General features: G+C 36.5%; 1 protein-coding gene across 1 annotated transcript in view; it reads right to left on the reverse strand.

Annotated features, from left to right (window-relative positions):
* Positions 1-1058: 1058 nt before the first annotated feature.
* The window catches only part of LOC128231062 (uncharacterized), a 34452-nt gene continuing 16546 nt past the window's right edge, over positions 1059-18964 (reverse strand). Inside the window, exons 5-6 of the mRNA XM_052943483.1 lie at positions 16925-17006; positions 1059-1327 (exon numbers count right to left, since the gene is read on the reverse strand). Of these exons, the coding sequence (XP_052799443.1) occupies positions 1059-1327; positions 16925-17006 (351 nt within the window). The remainder of the gene's footprint in view (positions 1328-16924; positions 17007-18964) is intronic.

Raw genomic sequence — 18964 nt, forward strand, 5'->3', positions numbered from 1 at the left:
CAAAAAAATTAATTTGCTTCTGCCATCATTAAAAGATACGCAATTTAACCTGATTGTTACTGTTTCATTTCTGAAAAGCTCACTGTTTTCACTGAAAAGGCATTGAACAACAACTTCGAGACTGTTTTGTTAGGTTGATGCTTAAAGAATCCCTTTTACTTGATTCTGAAAAGTTTTTTTTCGCATCTGTAGCCTGAACGTGCAAAGCTTTTACAGAAAAAAAACCATTGACTAAGTACACGTGCAGCTGCTATACGTCACATACGAATTGGCCGCTGTCGAGCTTACTCTACAGCTGCTCGCCAACGATAATATATCTAGACTGTAGGGTCGACCACAAAACTCACACGTTCCTGAAGCGAATTGGTGTTCTCCACCCACCAAAACTTTTATGCTGCTTTACATTCTTCATAGCGTTGCACTTCAATTTGTTCGTATTTCAATGAAATGCTACATAAAGAATGAATCAAACAACCTTTTGAACATAATACCACCAGCTCAACTTAATAACGCAGGAAGCTGATAGCAAAAGTGTAACTGTTAGGTGTCGCGCCAAAGCAGTAGCCATTTTATTGCACGTGTTTGTATAACGTCACGGTGTACGCCGTCACATAAATATTGTCGTAGAAGCGAAGCTTATTTTTTTTGTTGAGACTATAAAAAATATTGCGTGCAGTCACTGGGTAAGTTATATTACAACAAACATTTATTAAAAACACCCCTATCTGTTGATGTGTATAACTTTACTTAGAACTGAACGATGCCAATATGCGTATTTATACGAGTGTGCATCTTCTGAAATTGTACATGAAATCAAAGTGTTGAAAATACATAATGGAGGTATATTTTTATTTTCAACCAACGCTAAAATCGAATGGTGGGAAAGAGGCTCGTGCTTTTTATTTTCTTAGCATCGCATGATGAATTCAATCAATATTAAACATTAGCCTAGAATCCTCTATTTCCAGTCTGGATAGACCCTGGCCGTACCTATGTTTTTAATTATCCATCGAATTCAATAGATTGATAACATATTCTTCAAACACTACACTTACTTTTTAAAGCTGAAATTTTCGTCCAACACTGTGGACATCATCAGAGCAACTGGCCTGACTATCGCTCACTCGCAGCTCTGACACTCGGGACTTCCCGCCGAATTTCCGTAATCCGGCGAAAAGTGGGTTGTAAATCCCAGAAAGGAAGGCCCCCTCGTCCCGGTTCATAACTGCCCCCTCAGTCTCGGAAGTCCCGAGTGTCAGAGCTGCGAGTGAGCGATAGTCAGGCCAGTTGCTCTGATGATGTCCACAGTGTTGGACGAAAATTTCAGCTTTAAAAAGTAAGTGTAGTGTTTGAAGAATATGTTATCAATCTGTTGGATTTACCTACACAATGAACTCATTCAAGAATATCCATCGAATTCAGCTGAAGATTATTATATTATAGGCTAACTTCACAGACATTGCTTTATGTATTGGTGTTGAGAGTCAACATGATATCAGGATAAAAACTACTAATTTTCCACATACATGTACTTCCAATTATCCCGACAGTTGCTGTTCGCATTTGAATTTAAGATGTTGTCTTATTTATAACATTAAATGAAACAACGCAGAAGATTCAGCAATCAATGAATCAAAAGCAGTCAAAATAAATATAATACATTGCTATTGACACACCAGCATCATACAACGCTTGCCCCAACCACATGAGGGTATTGACTCTAACGCCCGTCCACAAGATACACGCAATTGTAAAATAGTCTGATATATCTTATTAAAGAATACATCAAAATGTAAATTAATATGTCTCTTCGTTACATTAAATCAACAACTTAGTTGCTAAAGAACTGTTGTATATTTGCTAGAGGTTTCCTGGTCAGAGGCTCTGACACCACTTTCGATAAATGATGAAATGATGCGATAAAACTGCGACCTAAAATGATATTTTTCTATCTTATTACTATCGAAACATAGGGCAATTTAGACACGTCTCTTCGTAATATTATGAACTTATTTATTGATGATGCGTGTTTTCTTGCTATGGCTGTTTTTTTTTTTCATTCCCTAAAATCTTTCCAACCGATCCAGCCCACTGTAACCCGAATGATCTTAAGATCCTTATTATACGATCAATTCATTTTTAAGAATTTCACGATAATTTTTGTTTGTTTTGAAACATAAGTTTAAAATCTATCAAAATGAAATGAGATACCTAAGCCTGTTACGCCAAAGAATTTTCGAGAAATTGGACCCAGATGTGATCAATTGATGGCTGTTTAGGCGTTGCACTCTTGTAAGTCCGGAAGCGTCGTGAAATATTGCATCACTCATAGCGTGTCGTTGAATGTACGAGGGTTGTCCGGAAAGTTTTGAGACTGCGTTCATAAAAAAACATACGACTCATAGGATGCATTAAAAATCATCAGCTGTCAATTGTATCTAATATAAACAAATCCTGAAAGTTTTAACATTATACTACGAAGTGAACGTATACAACAAACATTACAAGAAAAAAACAGGTTACAAGCCACGGAGCACTTCGTTGTCTCATTGTGTAACGTCATTTACAGTTTCTCAAAATATGCTCCTTCTGCACGTACACACTTACGGTGACGTTCAATCCATTGCTTGAATATCTGTCCGTACCACTCTTTTATGATACCATGAACATCTGTCCTCGTAGTTATCATAAAGCAGAATTATTAACGGTCTAGCAAATTTAACGTTCGAGTACACCTCAGACATTAGATTTAGCTAATTGCTAAAAATATATAATAATAATTCTTTAAAGTAGATTTATATTAGTAATTTGTTACATATAGAAATTTTAATTCATAACCTTGAATATTAATCAAGGATCAGCTTCAGCTGTATTTCATACCGAATGCCTCATCGTAACAGTGTATATTCAGTTCACGATTAGCGAGAAAATGGAAGTATTGAAATAATATTTCACTTGACGGTTTTATTTCAGATTGAAATTATTTCAATAAATTGAGAACGAGTATAGTGTAACTATCTATGGGAACATTATTACAATTTCGATTGCTATATCAATTGCCTCCATACATTTCTTAATATTAATACAACACAAACTACTGGAGCATTTTCGAGCAATTTGTTCGTTTTTGTTTTGCCTATATGTAACATGTATGGTCATCATTTACACCTGAGATGCCTATATGTAACATGTATGGGCACTCATTTTACACCTGAGATGCCTATATGTAACATGTATGGGCCTCATTTTACACCTGAGATGCCTATATGTAACATGTATGGCACTTATTTACACCTGAGTGCATATGTAACATGTATGGGCACTCATTTTACACTTGAGATCATATAATGTAACATGTATGGGCACTCATTTTACACTTGAGATGCCATATATTATGTAACATGTATGGTCACTCATTTTACATTTCTGAGATATCAATATATGTAACCTGTATGGGCACTCATTTTACACTTGAGATGCCTATATAAGTAACATGTATGGGCACTCATTTTACACCTGAGATGCCTATATGTAACATGTATGGCACTCATTTTACACCTGAGATGCATATATTGTAACATGTAAGGCTCTCATTTTACACCTGAGATCCTATATGTAACATGTATGGTCACTCATTTTACACTTTGATATCATATATGTAACATGTATGGGCTCTCATTTTACACCTGAGATGCCTAATGTAACATGTATGGTCACTCATTTTACACTTGAGATGCCTATATGTAACATGTATGGTCACTCATTTTACACCTGAGATGCCTATATGTAACATGTATGGGCTCTCATTTTACACTGAGATGCCTATATGTAACATGTATGGGCTCTCATTTTACACCTGAGATGCCTATATGTAACATGTATGGCACTCATTTTACACCTGAGATGCCTATATGTAACATGTATGGGCAACTCATTTTACACTTGAGATCCATATATGTAACATGTATGGGCACTCATTTTACACCTGATCCTATATGTAACATGTATGGTCACTCATTTTACCATTTGGATATCAATATATGTAACATGTATAGGGCACTCATTTTACACCTGAGATGCCTATATGTAACATGTATGGGCTCTCATTTTACACTTGAGATGCCTATAAGTAACATGTATGGGCACTCATTTTACACTTGAGATGCCTATATGTAACATGTATGGGCACTCATTTTACACCTGAGATGCCTATATGTAACATGTAAAGGCTCTCATTTTACACCTGAGATCCCTATATGTAACATGTATGGGCACTCATTTTACACCTGAGATGCCTATATGTAACATGTATGGGCACTCATTTTACACCTGAGATGCCTATATGCAACATGTATGGGCACTCATTTTACACCTGAGATGCCTATATGCAACATGTATGGGCACTCATTTTACACCTGAGATGCCTATATGTAACATGTATGGGCTTTCATTTTACACCTGAGATGCCTATATGTAACATGAATGGGCACTCATTTTACACCTGAGATGCCTATATGTAACATGTATGGGCTCTCATTTTACACCTGAGATGCCTATATGTAACATGTATGGGCACTCATTTTACACTTGAGATCTATATATGTAACATGTATGGGCACTCATTTTACACCTGAGATCCATATATGTAACATGTATGGTCACTCATTTTACATTTGATATCAATATATGTAACATGTATGGGCACTCATTTTACACCTGAGATGCCTATATGTAACATGTATGGGCACTCATTTTACACTTGAGATCCATATAATTATGTAACATGTATGGTCACTCATTTTACATTTGATATCAATATATGTAACATGTATGGGCACTCATTTTACACTTGAGATGCCTATATGTAACATGTATGGGCACTCATTTTACACCTGAGATGCCTATATGTAACATGTATGGGCACTCATTTTACACCTGAGATGCCTATATGTAACATGTATGGTCACTCATTTTACACCTGAGATGCCTATATGTAACATGTATGGGCACTCATTTTACACCTGAGATGCCTATATGTAACATGAATGGGCACTCATTTTACACCTGAGATGCCTATATGTAACATGTATGGGCACTCATTTTACACCTGAGATGCCTATATGTAACATGTATGGGCACTCATTTTACACTTGAGATGCCTATATGTAACATGTATGGGCACTCATTTTACACCTGAGATGCCTATATGTAACATGTATGGTCACTCATTTTACACCTGAGATGCCTATATGTAACATGTATGGGCTCTCATTTTACACCTGAGATGCCTATATGTAACATGTATGGGCTCTCATTTTACACCTGAGATGCCTATATGTAACATGTATGGGCACTCATTTTACACCTGAGATGCCTATATGTAACATGTATGGGCACTCATTTTACACTTGAGATCCATATATGTAACATGTATGGGCACTCATTTTACACCTGAGATCCATATATGTAACATGTATGGTCACTCATTTTACATTTGATATCAATATATGTAACATGTATGGGCACTCATTTTACACCTGAGATGCCTATATGTAACATGTATGGGCACTCATTTTACACTTGAGATCCATATAATTATGTAACATGTATGGTCACTCATTTTACATTTGATATCAATATATGTAACATGTATGGGCACTCATTTTACACTTGAGATGCCTATAAGTAACATGTATGGGCACTCATTTTACACCTGAGATGCCTATATGTAACATGTATGGGCACTCATTTTACACCTGAGATGCCTATATGTAACATGTAAAGGCTCTCATTTTACACCTGAGATCCCTATATGTAACATGTATGGGCACTCATTTTACACCTGAGATGCCTATATGTAACATGTATGGGCACTCATTTTACACCTGAGATGCCTATATGTAACATGTATGGGCTTTCATTTTACACCTGAGATGCCTATATGTAACATGAATGGGCACTCATTTTACACCTGAGATGCCTATATGTAACATGTATGGGCTCTCATTTTACACCTAAGATGCCTATATGTAACATGTATGGGCACTCATTTTACACTTGAGATCTATATATGTAACATGTATGGGCACTCATTTTACACTTGAGATCCATATAATTATGTAACATGTATGGTCACTCATTTTACATTTGATATCAATATATGTAACATGTATGGGCACTCATTTTACACTTGAGATGCCTATAAGTAACATGTATGGGCACTCATTTTACACCTGAGATGCCTATATGTAACATGTATGGGCACTCATTTTACACCTGAGATGCCTATATGTAACATGTAAAGGCTCTCATTTTACACCTGAGATCCCTATATGTAACATGTATGGTCACTCATTTTACATTTGATATCAATATATGTAACATGTATGGGCTCTCATTTTACACCTGAGATGCCTATATGTAACATGTATGGTCACTCATTTTACACCTGAGATGCCTATATGTAACATGTATGGTCACTCATTTTACACCTGAGATGCCTATATGTAACATGTATGGGCTCTCATTTTACACCTGAGATGCCTATATGTAACATGTATGGGCTCTCATTTTACACCTGAGATGCCTATATGTAACATGTATGGGCACTCATTTTACACCTGAGATGCCTATATGTTACATGTATGGGCACTCATTTTACACTTGAGATCCATATATGTAACATGTATGGGCACTCATTTTACACCTGAGATCCATATATGTAACATGTATGGTCACTCATTTTACATTTGATATCAATATATGTAACATGTATGGGCACTCATTTTACACCTGAGATGCCTATATGTAACATGTATGGGCACTCATTTTACACTTGAGATCCATATAATTATGTAACATGTATGGTCACTCATTTTACATTTGATATCAATATATGTAACATGTATGGGCTCTCATTTTACACTTGAGATGCCTATAAGTAACATGTATGGGCACTCATTTTACACTTGAGATGCCTATATGTAACATGTATGGGCACTCATTTTACACCTGAGATGCCTATATGTAACATGTAAAGGCTCTCATTTTACACCTGAGATCCCTATATGTAACATGTATGGGCACTCATTTTACACCTGAGATGCCTATATGTAACATGTATGGGCACTCATTTTACACCTGAGATGCCTATATGCAACATGTATGGGCACTCATTTTACACCTGAGATGCCTATATGCAACATGTATGGGCACTCATTTTACACCTGAGATGCCTATATGTAACATGTATGGGCTTTCATTTTACACCTGAGATGCCTATATGTAACATGAATGGGCACTCATTTTACACCTGAGATGCCTATATGTAACATGTATGGGCTCTCATTTTACACCTGAGATGCCTATATGTAACATGTATGGGCACTCATTTTACACTTGAGATCTATATATGTAACATGTATGGGCACTCATTTTACACCTGAGATCCATATATGTAACATGTATGGTCACTCATTTTACATTTGATATCAATATATGTAACATGTATGGGCACTCATTTTACACCTGAGATGCCTATATGTAACATGTATGGGCACTCATTTTACACTTGAGATCCATATAATTATGTAACATGTATGGTCACTCATTTTACATTTGATATCAATATATGTAACATGTATGGGCACTCATTTTACACTTGAGATGCCTATATGTAACATGTATGGGCACTCATTTTACACCTGAGATGCCTATATGTAACATGTATGGGCACTCATTTTACACCTGAGATGCCTATATGTAACATGTATGGTCACTCATTTTACACCTGAGATGCCTATATGTAACATGTATGGGCACTCATTTTACACCTGAGATGCCTATATGTAACATGTATGGGCTCTCATTTTACACCTGAGATGCCTATATGTAACATGTATGGGCACTTATTTAACACCTGAGATGCCTATATGTAACATGTATGGGCACTCATTTTACACTTGAGATCTATATATGTAACATGTATGGGCACTCATTTTACACTTGAGATCCATATAATTATGTAACATGTATGGTCACTCATTTTACATTTGATATCAATATATGTAACATGTATGGGCACTCATTTTACACTTGAGATGCCTATAAGTAACATGTATGGGCACTCATTTTACACCTGAGATGCCTATATGTAACATGTATGGGCACTCATTTTACACCTGAGATGCCTATATGTAACATGTAAAGGCTCTCATTTTACACCTGAGATCCCTATATGTAACATGTATGGTCACTCATTTTACATTTGATATCAATATATGTAACATGTATGGGCTCTCATTTTACACCTGAGATGCCTATATGTAACATGTATGGTCACTCATTTTACACCTGAGATGCCTATATGTAACATGTATGGGCTCTCATTTTACACCTGAGATGCCTATATGTAACATGTATGGGCTCTCATTTTACACCTGAGATGCCTATATGTAACATGTATGGGCACTCATTTTACACCTGAGATGCCTATATGTAACATGTATGGGCACTCATTTTACACTTGAGATCCATATATGTAACATGTATGGGCACTCATTTTACACCTGAGATCCATATATGTAACATGTATGGTCACTCATTTTACATTTGATATCAATATATGTAACATGTATGGGCACTCATTTTACACCTGAGATGCCTATATGTAACATGTATGGGCACTCATTTTACACTTGAGATCCATATAATTATGTAACATGTATGGTCACTCATTTTACATTTGATATCAATATATGTAACATGTATGGGCTCTCATTTTACACTTGAGATGCCTATAAGTAACATGTATGGGCACTCATTTTACACTTGAGATGCCTATATGTAACATGTATGGGCACTCATTTTACACCTGAGATGCCTATATGTAACATGTAAAGGCTCTCATTTTACACCTGAGATCCCTATATGTAACATGTATGGGCACTCATTTTACACCTGAGATGCCTATATGTAACATGTATGGGCACTCATTTTACACCTGAGATGCCTATATGCAACATGTATGGGCACTCATTTTACACCTGAGATGCCTATATGCAACATGTATGGGCACTCATTTTACACCTGAGATGCCTATATGTAACATGTATGGGCTTTCATTTTACACCTGAGATGCCTATATGTAACATGAATGGGCACTCATTTTACACCTGAGATGCCTATATGTAACATGTATGGGCTCTCATTTTACACCTGAGATGCCTATATGTAACATGTATGGGCACTCATTTTACACTTGAGATCTATATATGTAACATGTATGGGCACTCATTTTACACCTGAGATCCATATATGTAACATGTATGGTCACTCATTTTACATTTGATATCAATATATGTAACATGTATGGGCACTCATTTTACACCTGAGATGCCTATATGTAACATGTATGGGCACTCATTTTACACTTGAGATCCATATAATTATGTAACATGTATGGTCACTCATTTTACATTTGATATCAATATATGTAACATGTATGGGCACTCATTTTACACTTGAGATGCCTATATGTAACATGTATGGGCACTCATTTTACACCTGAGATGCCTATATGTAACATGTATGGGCACTCATTTTACACCTGAGATGCCTATATGTAACATGTATGGTCACTCATTTTACACCTGAGATGCCTATATGTAACATGTATGGGCACTCATTTTACACCTGAGATGCCTATATGTAACATGTATGGGCTCTCATTTTACACCTGAGATGCCTATATGTAACATGTATGGGCACTTATTTAACACCTGAGATGCCTATATGAAACATGTAAGGGCTCTCATTTTACACCTGAGATCCCTATATGTAACATGTATGGGCTCTCATTTTACACCTGAGATGCCTATATGTAACATGTATGGTCACTCATTTTACACCTGAGATGCCTATATGTAACATGTATGGGCACTCATTTTACACCTGAGATGCCTATATGTAACATGTATGGGCTCTCATTTTACACCTGAGATGCCTATATGTAACATGTATGGGCTCTCATTTTACACCTGAGATGCCTATATGTAACATGTATGGGCACTCATTTTACACTTGAGATCCATATATGTAACATGTATGGGCACTCATTTTACACCTGAGATCCATATATGTAACATGTATGGGCACTCATTTTACATTTGATATCAATATATGTAACATGTATGGGCACTCATTTTACACCTGAGATGCCTATATGTAACATGTATGGGCACTCATTTTACACTTGAGATCCATATAATTATGTAACATGTATGGTCACTCATTTTACATTTGATATCAATATATGTAACATGTATGGGCACTCATTTTACACTTGAGATGCCTATAAGTAACATGTATGGGCACTCATTTTACACTTGAGATGCCTATATGTAACATGTATGGGCACTCATTTTACACCTGAGATGCCTATATGTAACATGTAAAGGCTCTCATTTTACACCTGAGATCCCTATATGTAACATGTATGGGCACTCATTTTACACCTGAGATGCCTATATGTAACATGTATGGGCACTCATTTTACACCTGAGATGCCTATATGTAACATGTATGGGCTTTCATTTTACACCTGAGATGCCTATATGTAACATGAATGGGCACTCATTTTACACCTGAGATGCCTATATGTAACATGTATGGGCTCTCATTTTACACCTGAGATGCCTATATGTAACATGTATGGGCACTCATTTTACACTTGAGATCTATATATGTAACATGTATGGGCACTCATTTTACACCTGAGATCCATATATGTAACATGTATGGTCACTCATTTTACATTTGATATCAATATATGTAACATGTATGGGCACTCATTTTACACCTGAGATGCCTATATGTAACATGTATGGTCACTCATTTTACATTTGATATCAATATATGTAATATGTATGGGCACTCATTTTACACCTGAGATGCCTATATGTAACATGTATGGGCACTCATTTTACACCTGAGATGCCTATATGTAACATGTATGGTCACTCATTTTACACCTGAGATGCCTATATGTAACATGTATGGGCACTCATTTTACACCTGAGATGCCTATATGTAACATGTATGGGCTCTCATTTTACACCTGAGATGCCTATATGTAACATGTATGGGCACTTATTTAACACCTGAGATGCCTATATGAAACATGTAAGGGCTCTCATTTTACACCTGAGATGCCTATATGTAACATGTATGGGCTCTCATTTTACACCTGAGATGCCTATATGTAACATGTATGGTCACTCATTTTACACCTGAGATGCCTATATGTAACATGTATGGGCACTCATTTTACACCTGAGATGCCTATATGTAACATGTATGGTCACTCATTTTACACCTGAGATGCCTATATGTAACATGTATGGGCTCTCATTTTACACCTGAGATGCCTATATGTAACATGTATGGGCTCTCATTTTACACCTGAGATGCCTATATGTAACATGTATGGGCACTCATTTTACACCTGAGATGCCTATATGTAACATGTATGGGCACTCATTTTACACCTGAGATGCCTATATGTAACATGTATGGGCACTCATTTTACACCTGAGATGCCTATATGTAACATGTATGGGCACTCATTTTACACCTGAGATCCATATATGTAACATGTATGGGCACTCATTTTACACCTGAGATCCATATATGTAACATGTATGGTCACTCATTTTACATTTGATATCAATATATGTAACATGTATGGGCACTCATTTTATACCTGAGATGCCTATATGTAACATGTATGGGCACTCATTTTACACTTGAGATCCATATAATTTTGTAACATGTATGGTCACTCATTTTACATTTGATATCAATATATGTAACATGTATGGGCACTCATTTTACACTTGAGATGCCTATAAGTAACATGTATGGGCACTCATTTTACAACTGAGATGCCTATATGTAACATGTATGGGCACTCATTTTACACCTGAGATGCCTATATGTAACATGTAAGGGCTCTCATTTTACACATGAGATGCCTATATGTAACATGTATGGGCTCTCATTTTACACCTGAGATGCCTATATGTAACATGTAAGGGCTCTCATTTTACACCTGAGATGCCTATATGTAACATGTATGGGCTCTCATTTTACACCTGAGATGCCTATATGTAACATGTATGGTCACTCATTTTACACCTGAGATGCATATATGTAACATGTATGGTCACTCATTTTACACCTGAGATGCCTATATGTAACATGTATGGTCACTCATTTTACACCTGAGATGCCTATATGTAACATGAATGGGCACTCATTTTACACCTGAGATGCCTATATGTAACATGTATGGGCTCTCATTTTACACCTGAGATGCCTATATGTAATAGTATGGGCACTCATTTTACACTTGAGATCCATATATGTAACATGTATGGGCACTCATTTTACACCTGAGATCCATATATGTAACATGTATGGTCACTCATTTTACATTTGATATCAATATATGTAACATGTATGGGCACTCATTTTACACCTGAGATGCCTATATGTAACATGTATGGGCACTCATTTTACACTTGAGATCCATATAATTATGTAACATGTATGGTCACTCATTTTACATTTGATATCAATATATGTAACATGTATGGGCTCTCATTTTACACCTGAGATGCCTATATGTAACATGTATGGGCACTCATTTTACACTTGAGATGCCTATATGTAACATGTATGGGCACTCATTTTACACCTGAGATGCCTATATGTAACATGTATGGTCACTCATTTTACACCTGAGATGCCTATATGTAACATGTATGGGCTCTCATTTTACACCTGAGATGCCTATATGTAACATGTATGGGCTCTCATTTTACACCTGAGATGCCTATATGTAACATGTATGGGCACTCATTTTACATTTGAGATGCCTATATGTAACATGTATGGGCACTCATTTTACACTTGAGATCCATATATGTAACATGTATGGGCACTCATTTTACACCTGAGATCCATATATGTAACATGTATGGTCACTCATTTTACATTTGATATCAATATATGTAACATGTATGGGCACTCATTTTACACCTGAGATGCCTATATGTAACATGTATGGGCACTCATTTTACACTTGAGATCCATATAATTATGTAACATGTATGGTCACTCATTTTACATTTGATATCAATATATGTAACATGTATGGGCACTCATTTTACACTTGAGATGCCTATAAGTAACATGTATGGGCACTCATTTTACACCTGAGATGCCTATATGTAACATGTATGGGCACTCATTTTACACCTGAGATGCCTATATGTAACATGTAAAGGCTCTCATTTTACACCTGAGATCCCTATATGTAACATGTATGGGCACTCATTTTACACCTGAGATGCCTATATGTAACATGTATGGGCACTCATTTTACACCTGAGATGCCTATATGTAACATGTATGGGCTTTCATTTTACACCTGAGATGCCTATATGTAACATGAATGGGCACTCATTTTACACCTGAGATGCCTATATGTAACATGTATGGGCTCTCATTTTACACCTGAGATGCCTATATGTAACATGTATGGGCACTCATTTTACACTTGAGATCTATATATGTAACATGTATGGGCACTCATTTTACACCTGAGATCCATATATGTAACATGTATGGGCACTCATTTTACATTTGATATCAATATATGTAACATGTATGGGCACTCATTTTACACCTGAGATGCCTATATGTAACATGTATGGGCACTCATTTTACACCTGAGATGCCTATATGTAACATGTATGGTCACTCATTTTACACCTGAGATGCCTATATGTAACATGTATGGGCACTCATTTTACACCTGAGATGCCTATATGTAACATGTATGGGCTCTCATTTTACACCTGAGATGCCTATATGTAACATGTATGGGCACTTATTTAACACCTGAGATGCCTATATGAAACATGTAAGGGCTCTCATTTTACACCTGAGATGCCTATATCAGGGATGATAACAGAGCCAAGTTGCCAATCCTGAAAATGTCTGCGTGGGGTTCAGGGGGCTGCTCAAGGCCCCCGATGGGTCCAGGGCAAAGCCCTGGTGGGGGGACATGGGGGGCAAAGCCCCCCGAAGCTTTCCGTATTTCAGGGATTCTAATACCCTTTTTTGCCTTAGAATAGTGTTCAAGGAGTACATCTTTCGGTTTGGTAGATAAAATTATGTTCAACAGGAGACATCCACAATCAGAACAATTATCAGGAATCTTAGCAGTGAAGTTTAACACAGTTGTCTTTAAACAAAGTTAAATTTACTCTTTTTTTACCCGAAGTCTCAGGCATTAGACATGTACCTGACATTTTTGTTCAGTTGTCCACTTCCCATAAAACTCAACTGGCTATGATCAAATGCCTGTGTATGAACAGTCTACACTGTGGGATGTTTGATTTATAATAATGAACAACATATCAAGTATCATGCTTGCAAATGTTTATTGTAAAAGTGTTATTTATTCAATTTCTATGTATCATAAGAGTATTTATTCCATTTTCTGCACATTTGATGAGAATATAATGTTATTAATTATTATATATATTATTACAAGTAATATCCAAACGGGACTTAAATGCTTTGGCAGCTAAGCCGTTGTAGACATGGTGGACTTTTGACGTATTCTGGTCCCCAAGCCAGATTTCAAGTCTCTCAAACAGGCTTTCAAATTCTATGTAAATTGATTCAGCCCTTGTGATTTTTAAGGAGGCCAAATGTCTCAACACTATTTCTTATTCTATGCCAGAAAAATAGCTGCAACAGTTTTCTCAGTGTTTGTTGACTTGTCTTAGTTGAAACAAAACCGAGATCCATTAACTCCTCCACATGTTCATCATTGAAATGGCTAGCCACTCTGTAAGTCATCTTGTATGATGCTGTACACCTTTGAATTTTAATTCGCTGAGAGCTTTTGTATCTTTGGCAATTGTCTTAAGTAAGACACACTACTGTGGTGCCAGGGAGCATGTTCAGCCATAAATCCAAGTATCATGGCCTCTGGATTGAATTGTCAGTCATTAACAGGAACAACTGGATGCACTGGCTGAGGTGTCTGTTCATCCCTGACTTTTGTAACCATACAGGTAAACATACCTGGAAATACAAATTACAACAAAAGAATTTAAATCTCACTCAAACTGGGTCCTCGAGAAGTTTTGTTGAACTGTCTCAAATAGATATTAAAATGACTGCCTCTAAGTAATATATATTACTACTACAAAATATTTATTCATTTTTTTTTTTAAATTTGAACCAAACCAATTTTCATTTGAACCTCCCATTACGGTCAACAATGCTTCAAACATTATGAGAATAATAAAAAAACGGTTTACAGCTTAAACTTCAATCGGCCAAATAAAATTTGTAAAATAAAAATCGATTATTATGACACAATCCGAATCGGGATGTGCGAAATAATGCTACATGCGCAAAATTCATTCTCAGTTTGATCAATTTCTATTAACTCAAAAAGAAACGTTTCGGGAATTTTTCTTAAAAATAAATGGCAAATATACCCTTAAAATCGATGAATCGATGTTTTTAGAAGTTGGTGGTGGTCGTTTTTTTTCAATTTTCCAATACCCGTTTATTCGTCTTCGTCGTCTGTCATATCCGGATACGAACATCCGGATACTGTCTTCTTGTCCCATCGGTAATTTCCGTAATCACCGGATGCTATCTTAACCAATCATATAGCTCGATTGCCAAGACGTAATTAGGTTCGTTAATTTCCGGCTTTACACTTCCGGAAAACTCACCTTTCGTACCCATATTGTTCGAACTGAGCTCGAATCGCTCCCTGTACCCCCCCCCCCCCCCCCTAGAAAAAACTCAACGGATTTACATTAATCTCAAAATCGATCCGTGAGGCCTTAAATCCGGAATTCCGGATTAATCCGGAATTTTATCATCCCTGCTATATGTAACATGTATGGGCTCTCATTTTACACCTGAGATGCCTATATGTAACATGTATGGTCACTCATTTTACACCTGAGATGCCTATATATGTAACATGAATGGGCACTCATTTTACACCTGAGATGCCTATATGTAACATGTATGGTCACTCATTTTACACCTGAGATGCCTATATGTAACATGTATGGGCTCTCATTTTACACCTGAGATGCCTATATGTAACATGTATGGTCACTCATTTTACACCTGAGATGCCTATATATGTAACATGTATGGGCACTCATTTTACACCTGAGATGCCTATATGTAACATGTATGGTCACTCATTTTACACCTGAGATCCATATATGTAACATGTATGGGCTCTCATTTTACACCTGAGATGCCTATATGTAACATGTATGGGCTCTCATTTTACACCTGAGATGCCTATATGTAACATGTATGGGCACTCATTTTACACCTGAGATGCCTATATGTAACACGTATGGGCACTCATTTTACACCTGAGATGCCTATATGTAACATGTATGGGCACTCATTTTACACCTGAGATGCCTATATGTAACATGTATGGGCACTCATTTTACACTTGAGATCCATATATGTAACATGTATGGGCACTCATTTTACACCTGAGATCCATATATGTAACATGTATGGGCACTCATTTTACACCTGAGATGCCTATATGTAACATGTATGGGCACTCATTTTACACCTGAGATGCCTATATGTAACATGTATGGGCACTCATTTTACACCTGAGATGCCTATATGTAACATGTATGGTCACTCATTTTACACCTGAGATGCCTATATGTAACATGTATGGTCACTCATTTTACATTTGATATCCATATATGTAACATGTATGGTCACTCATTTTACACCTGAGATGCGTATATGTAACATGTATGGGCATGTGTCACACCTTCGTGTCGGAGTTCTGCTTGGATGTCCTCAAACATGTCCAGCACCTGGTTGATATCTGTCCCCTCCAGTCCAGCACCACTCTGTAACAACAACAGCCTTATCATCATTACAGTTAACATAATTACATGGTTAATGTCTGCCTCTACAAAGTTGGTGTAGTTGCAATGTTTGAAATAGGCGGTATTCCGATAGCCCATGGCTACCAAAATTCAGCTTTGGCTACCAATTTTTCGCAAATACTAGCCTGACTGGGCTACTGCTTTTTTTTTTAAATGATTTTTTAAGAACATTCTAATTAAACGCAAGATTGTGGTATTACTTTTAATTGCTAATTGCTAACTGATATTAAACAGTGAGCATCTTACAATTTCATACGATTTTCATTTATAAATGCTTATTGTTGAATAATGCATGTTTTGTGCAAAATTGGATATTGGTGTTTAAGTTTGGGGAAGTGAAATTGGTGCCAGGCTATTAAAATTTCCTATCTGGTAGCCCGAATGGGCGAGGGGATTCAAATCCGAAATTCGTACACTGTAGTTGTACGCTGGCCCATTTTTTTATTCATACTTTAAGTGTATATCTATATGGCCAGCGCCTTAAACATGTGATGAACAGCAATTCCGGCTGTTAGTTTCATACCCTAGGGAGCCCTTAATATAATGTGATGTGTCCAGTTATTCTAACCTCATTGCAAGAAGGTTTCACTGCAATGTTTTAAAGACAAGCCATCATATTATCTAAACAAGTTTTAAATTTCAATTTAAGATTTTTGTACAATAAAGTGGACAATGACAGGACACTTGAGTGGTCATTGGTGTTGAGATTGGTGTAATCAATAGGGAGACAATGTCCGAGATATGATAAATGGTTCTGTCACAACACATCGAGATTTACTGCAATTTCCTAAGGTCAGTTGAACTCTGCAGCATTTGTTTTGTGAAAATATGACAATGTTGTTAAATAAATCATAAAAGAAATCAATGAATGACCACTTCACATACAATGCGGTATTTTTCAAGTCTGAAGCCAGAACAAAACGAGAAGAAAGCTGTAAAATTGATCTAAACTGCCAGCTTAATAACTATATTTTACTTTATTGATGATCAAACATTGCCCTTTGAAATAGCTTCTTAGCTATCATTGTTATTGGTTTGAAATGGGTACACAAAAGATTCAACTAAGATGATAATAATCAAACAATCTGAAATTGTACTTGCATACTTTAAGTTAATATAAATGCCTTCGAACAAAAATCTGAAGAAGAAAAAACAGTGCTCTGAAAGGTACTGTATATTCAGAGGTTTATATATTTATATATAATACTCCTAGAAAAATCATTGATCAAATGTCCAAATATCAATATCCAAATTTTGCCTCTCATTGAATAACTCCCTACAGCAGCCATTTCCAAAATTGGTATAAAAACAAATCAAATGGCCCAAGGATTGACAGCTGGTGTCCAGAGAATAGAATCCTGGGTTGTGGACCCCCATAGGAGCATTGTTAGGACCTAATATAGTACAAACTTACACCAGCAATCAATGGGCATTCTAAGGCCAGGATCATGGTCAGACAGAGAGGTGGGTTATTGCATGTGAAAGTCTAGGTCTAGAAAACCTATTAATGTTCTAAGAAATTAACTTTAATTGCCAATACAATGGCGTAAACGTGTCTCTGGTTGTAATTAAAACTTCATTTAGGCCTTTACAAGTCTATCACGGTGACAGCCAGCTTTCGTCATAGGAATAAAACATCGGCAAGAAATTTTTATCAAGAATGAGGTACAATTCAATAATAACGTAATAAGCCCTCGGTATTACAAACCATTACAGAAGGGCTGCGAATGCCGAATGCCGCTGTTTTAGCCTGAATGTAAAACTAAGTTTACAGGACAGTTTCCCAAGTTCAAGCGAATACTTGTATTTCTGGTAGTGGATTATAAGTATCTGCCATGGCTGAGAGTGTAAGATAGGTTCATCCCAACCTGAGTGTAGGGTGTTTTGCAGAAACAATGTTTACCCAGTTTCCCATGGGC

Source organism: Mya arenaria, chromosome 4, assembly GCF_026914265.1.
Source record: "Mya arenaria isolate MELC-2E11 chromosome 4, ASM2691426v1".
NCBI classification, from domain to species: Eukaryota; Metazoa; Mollusca; class Bivalvia; order Myida; family Myidae; genus Mya; species Mya arenaria.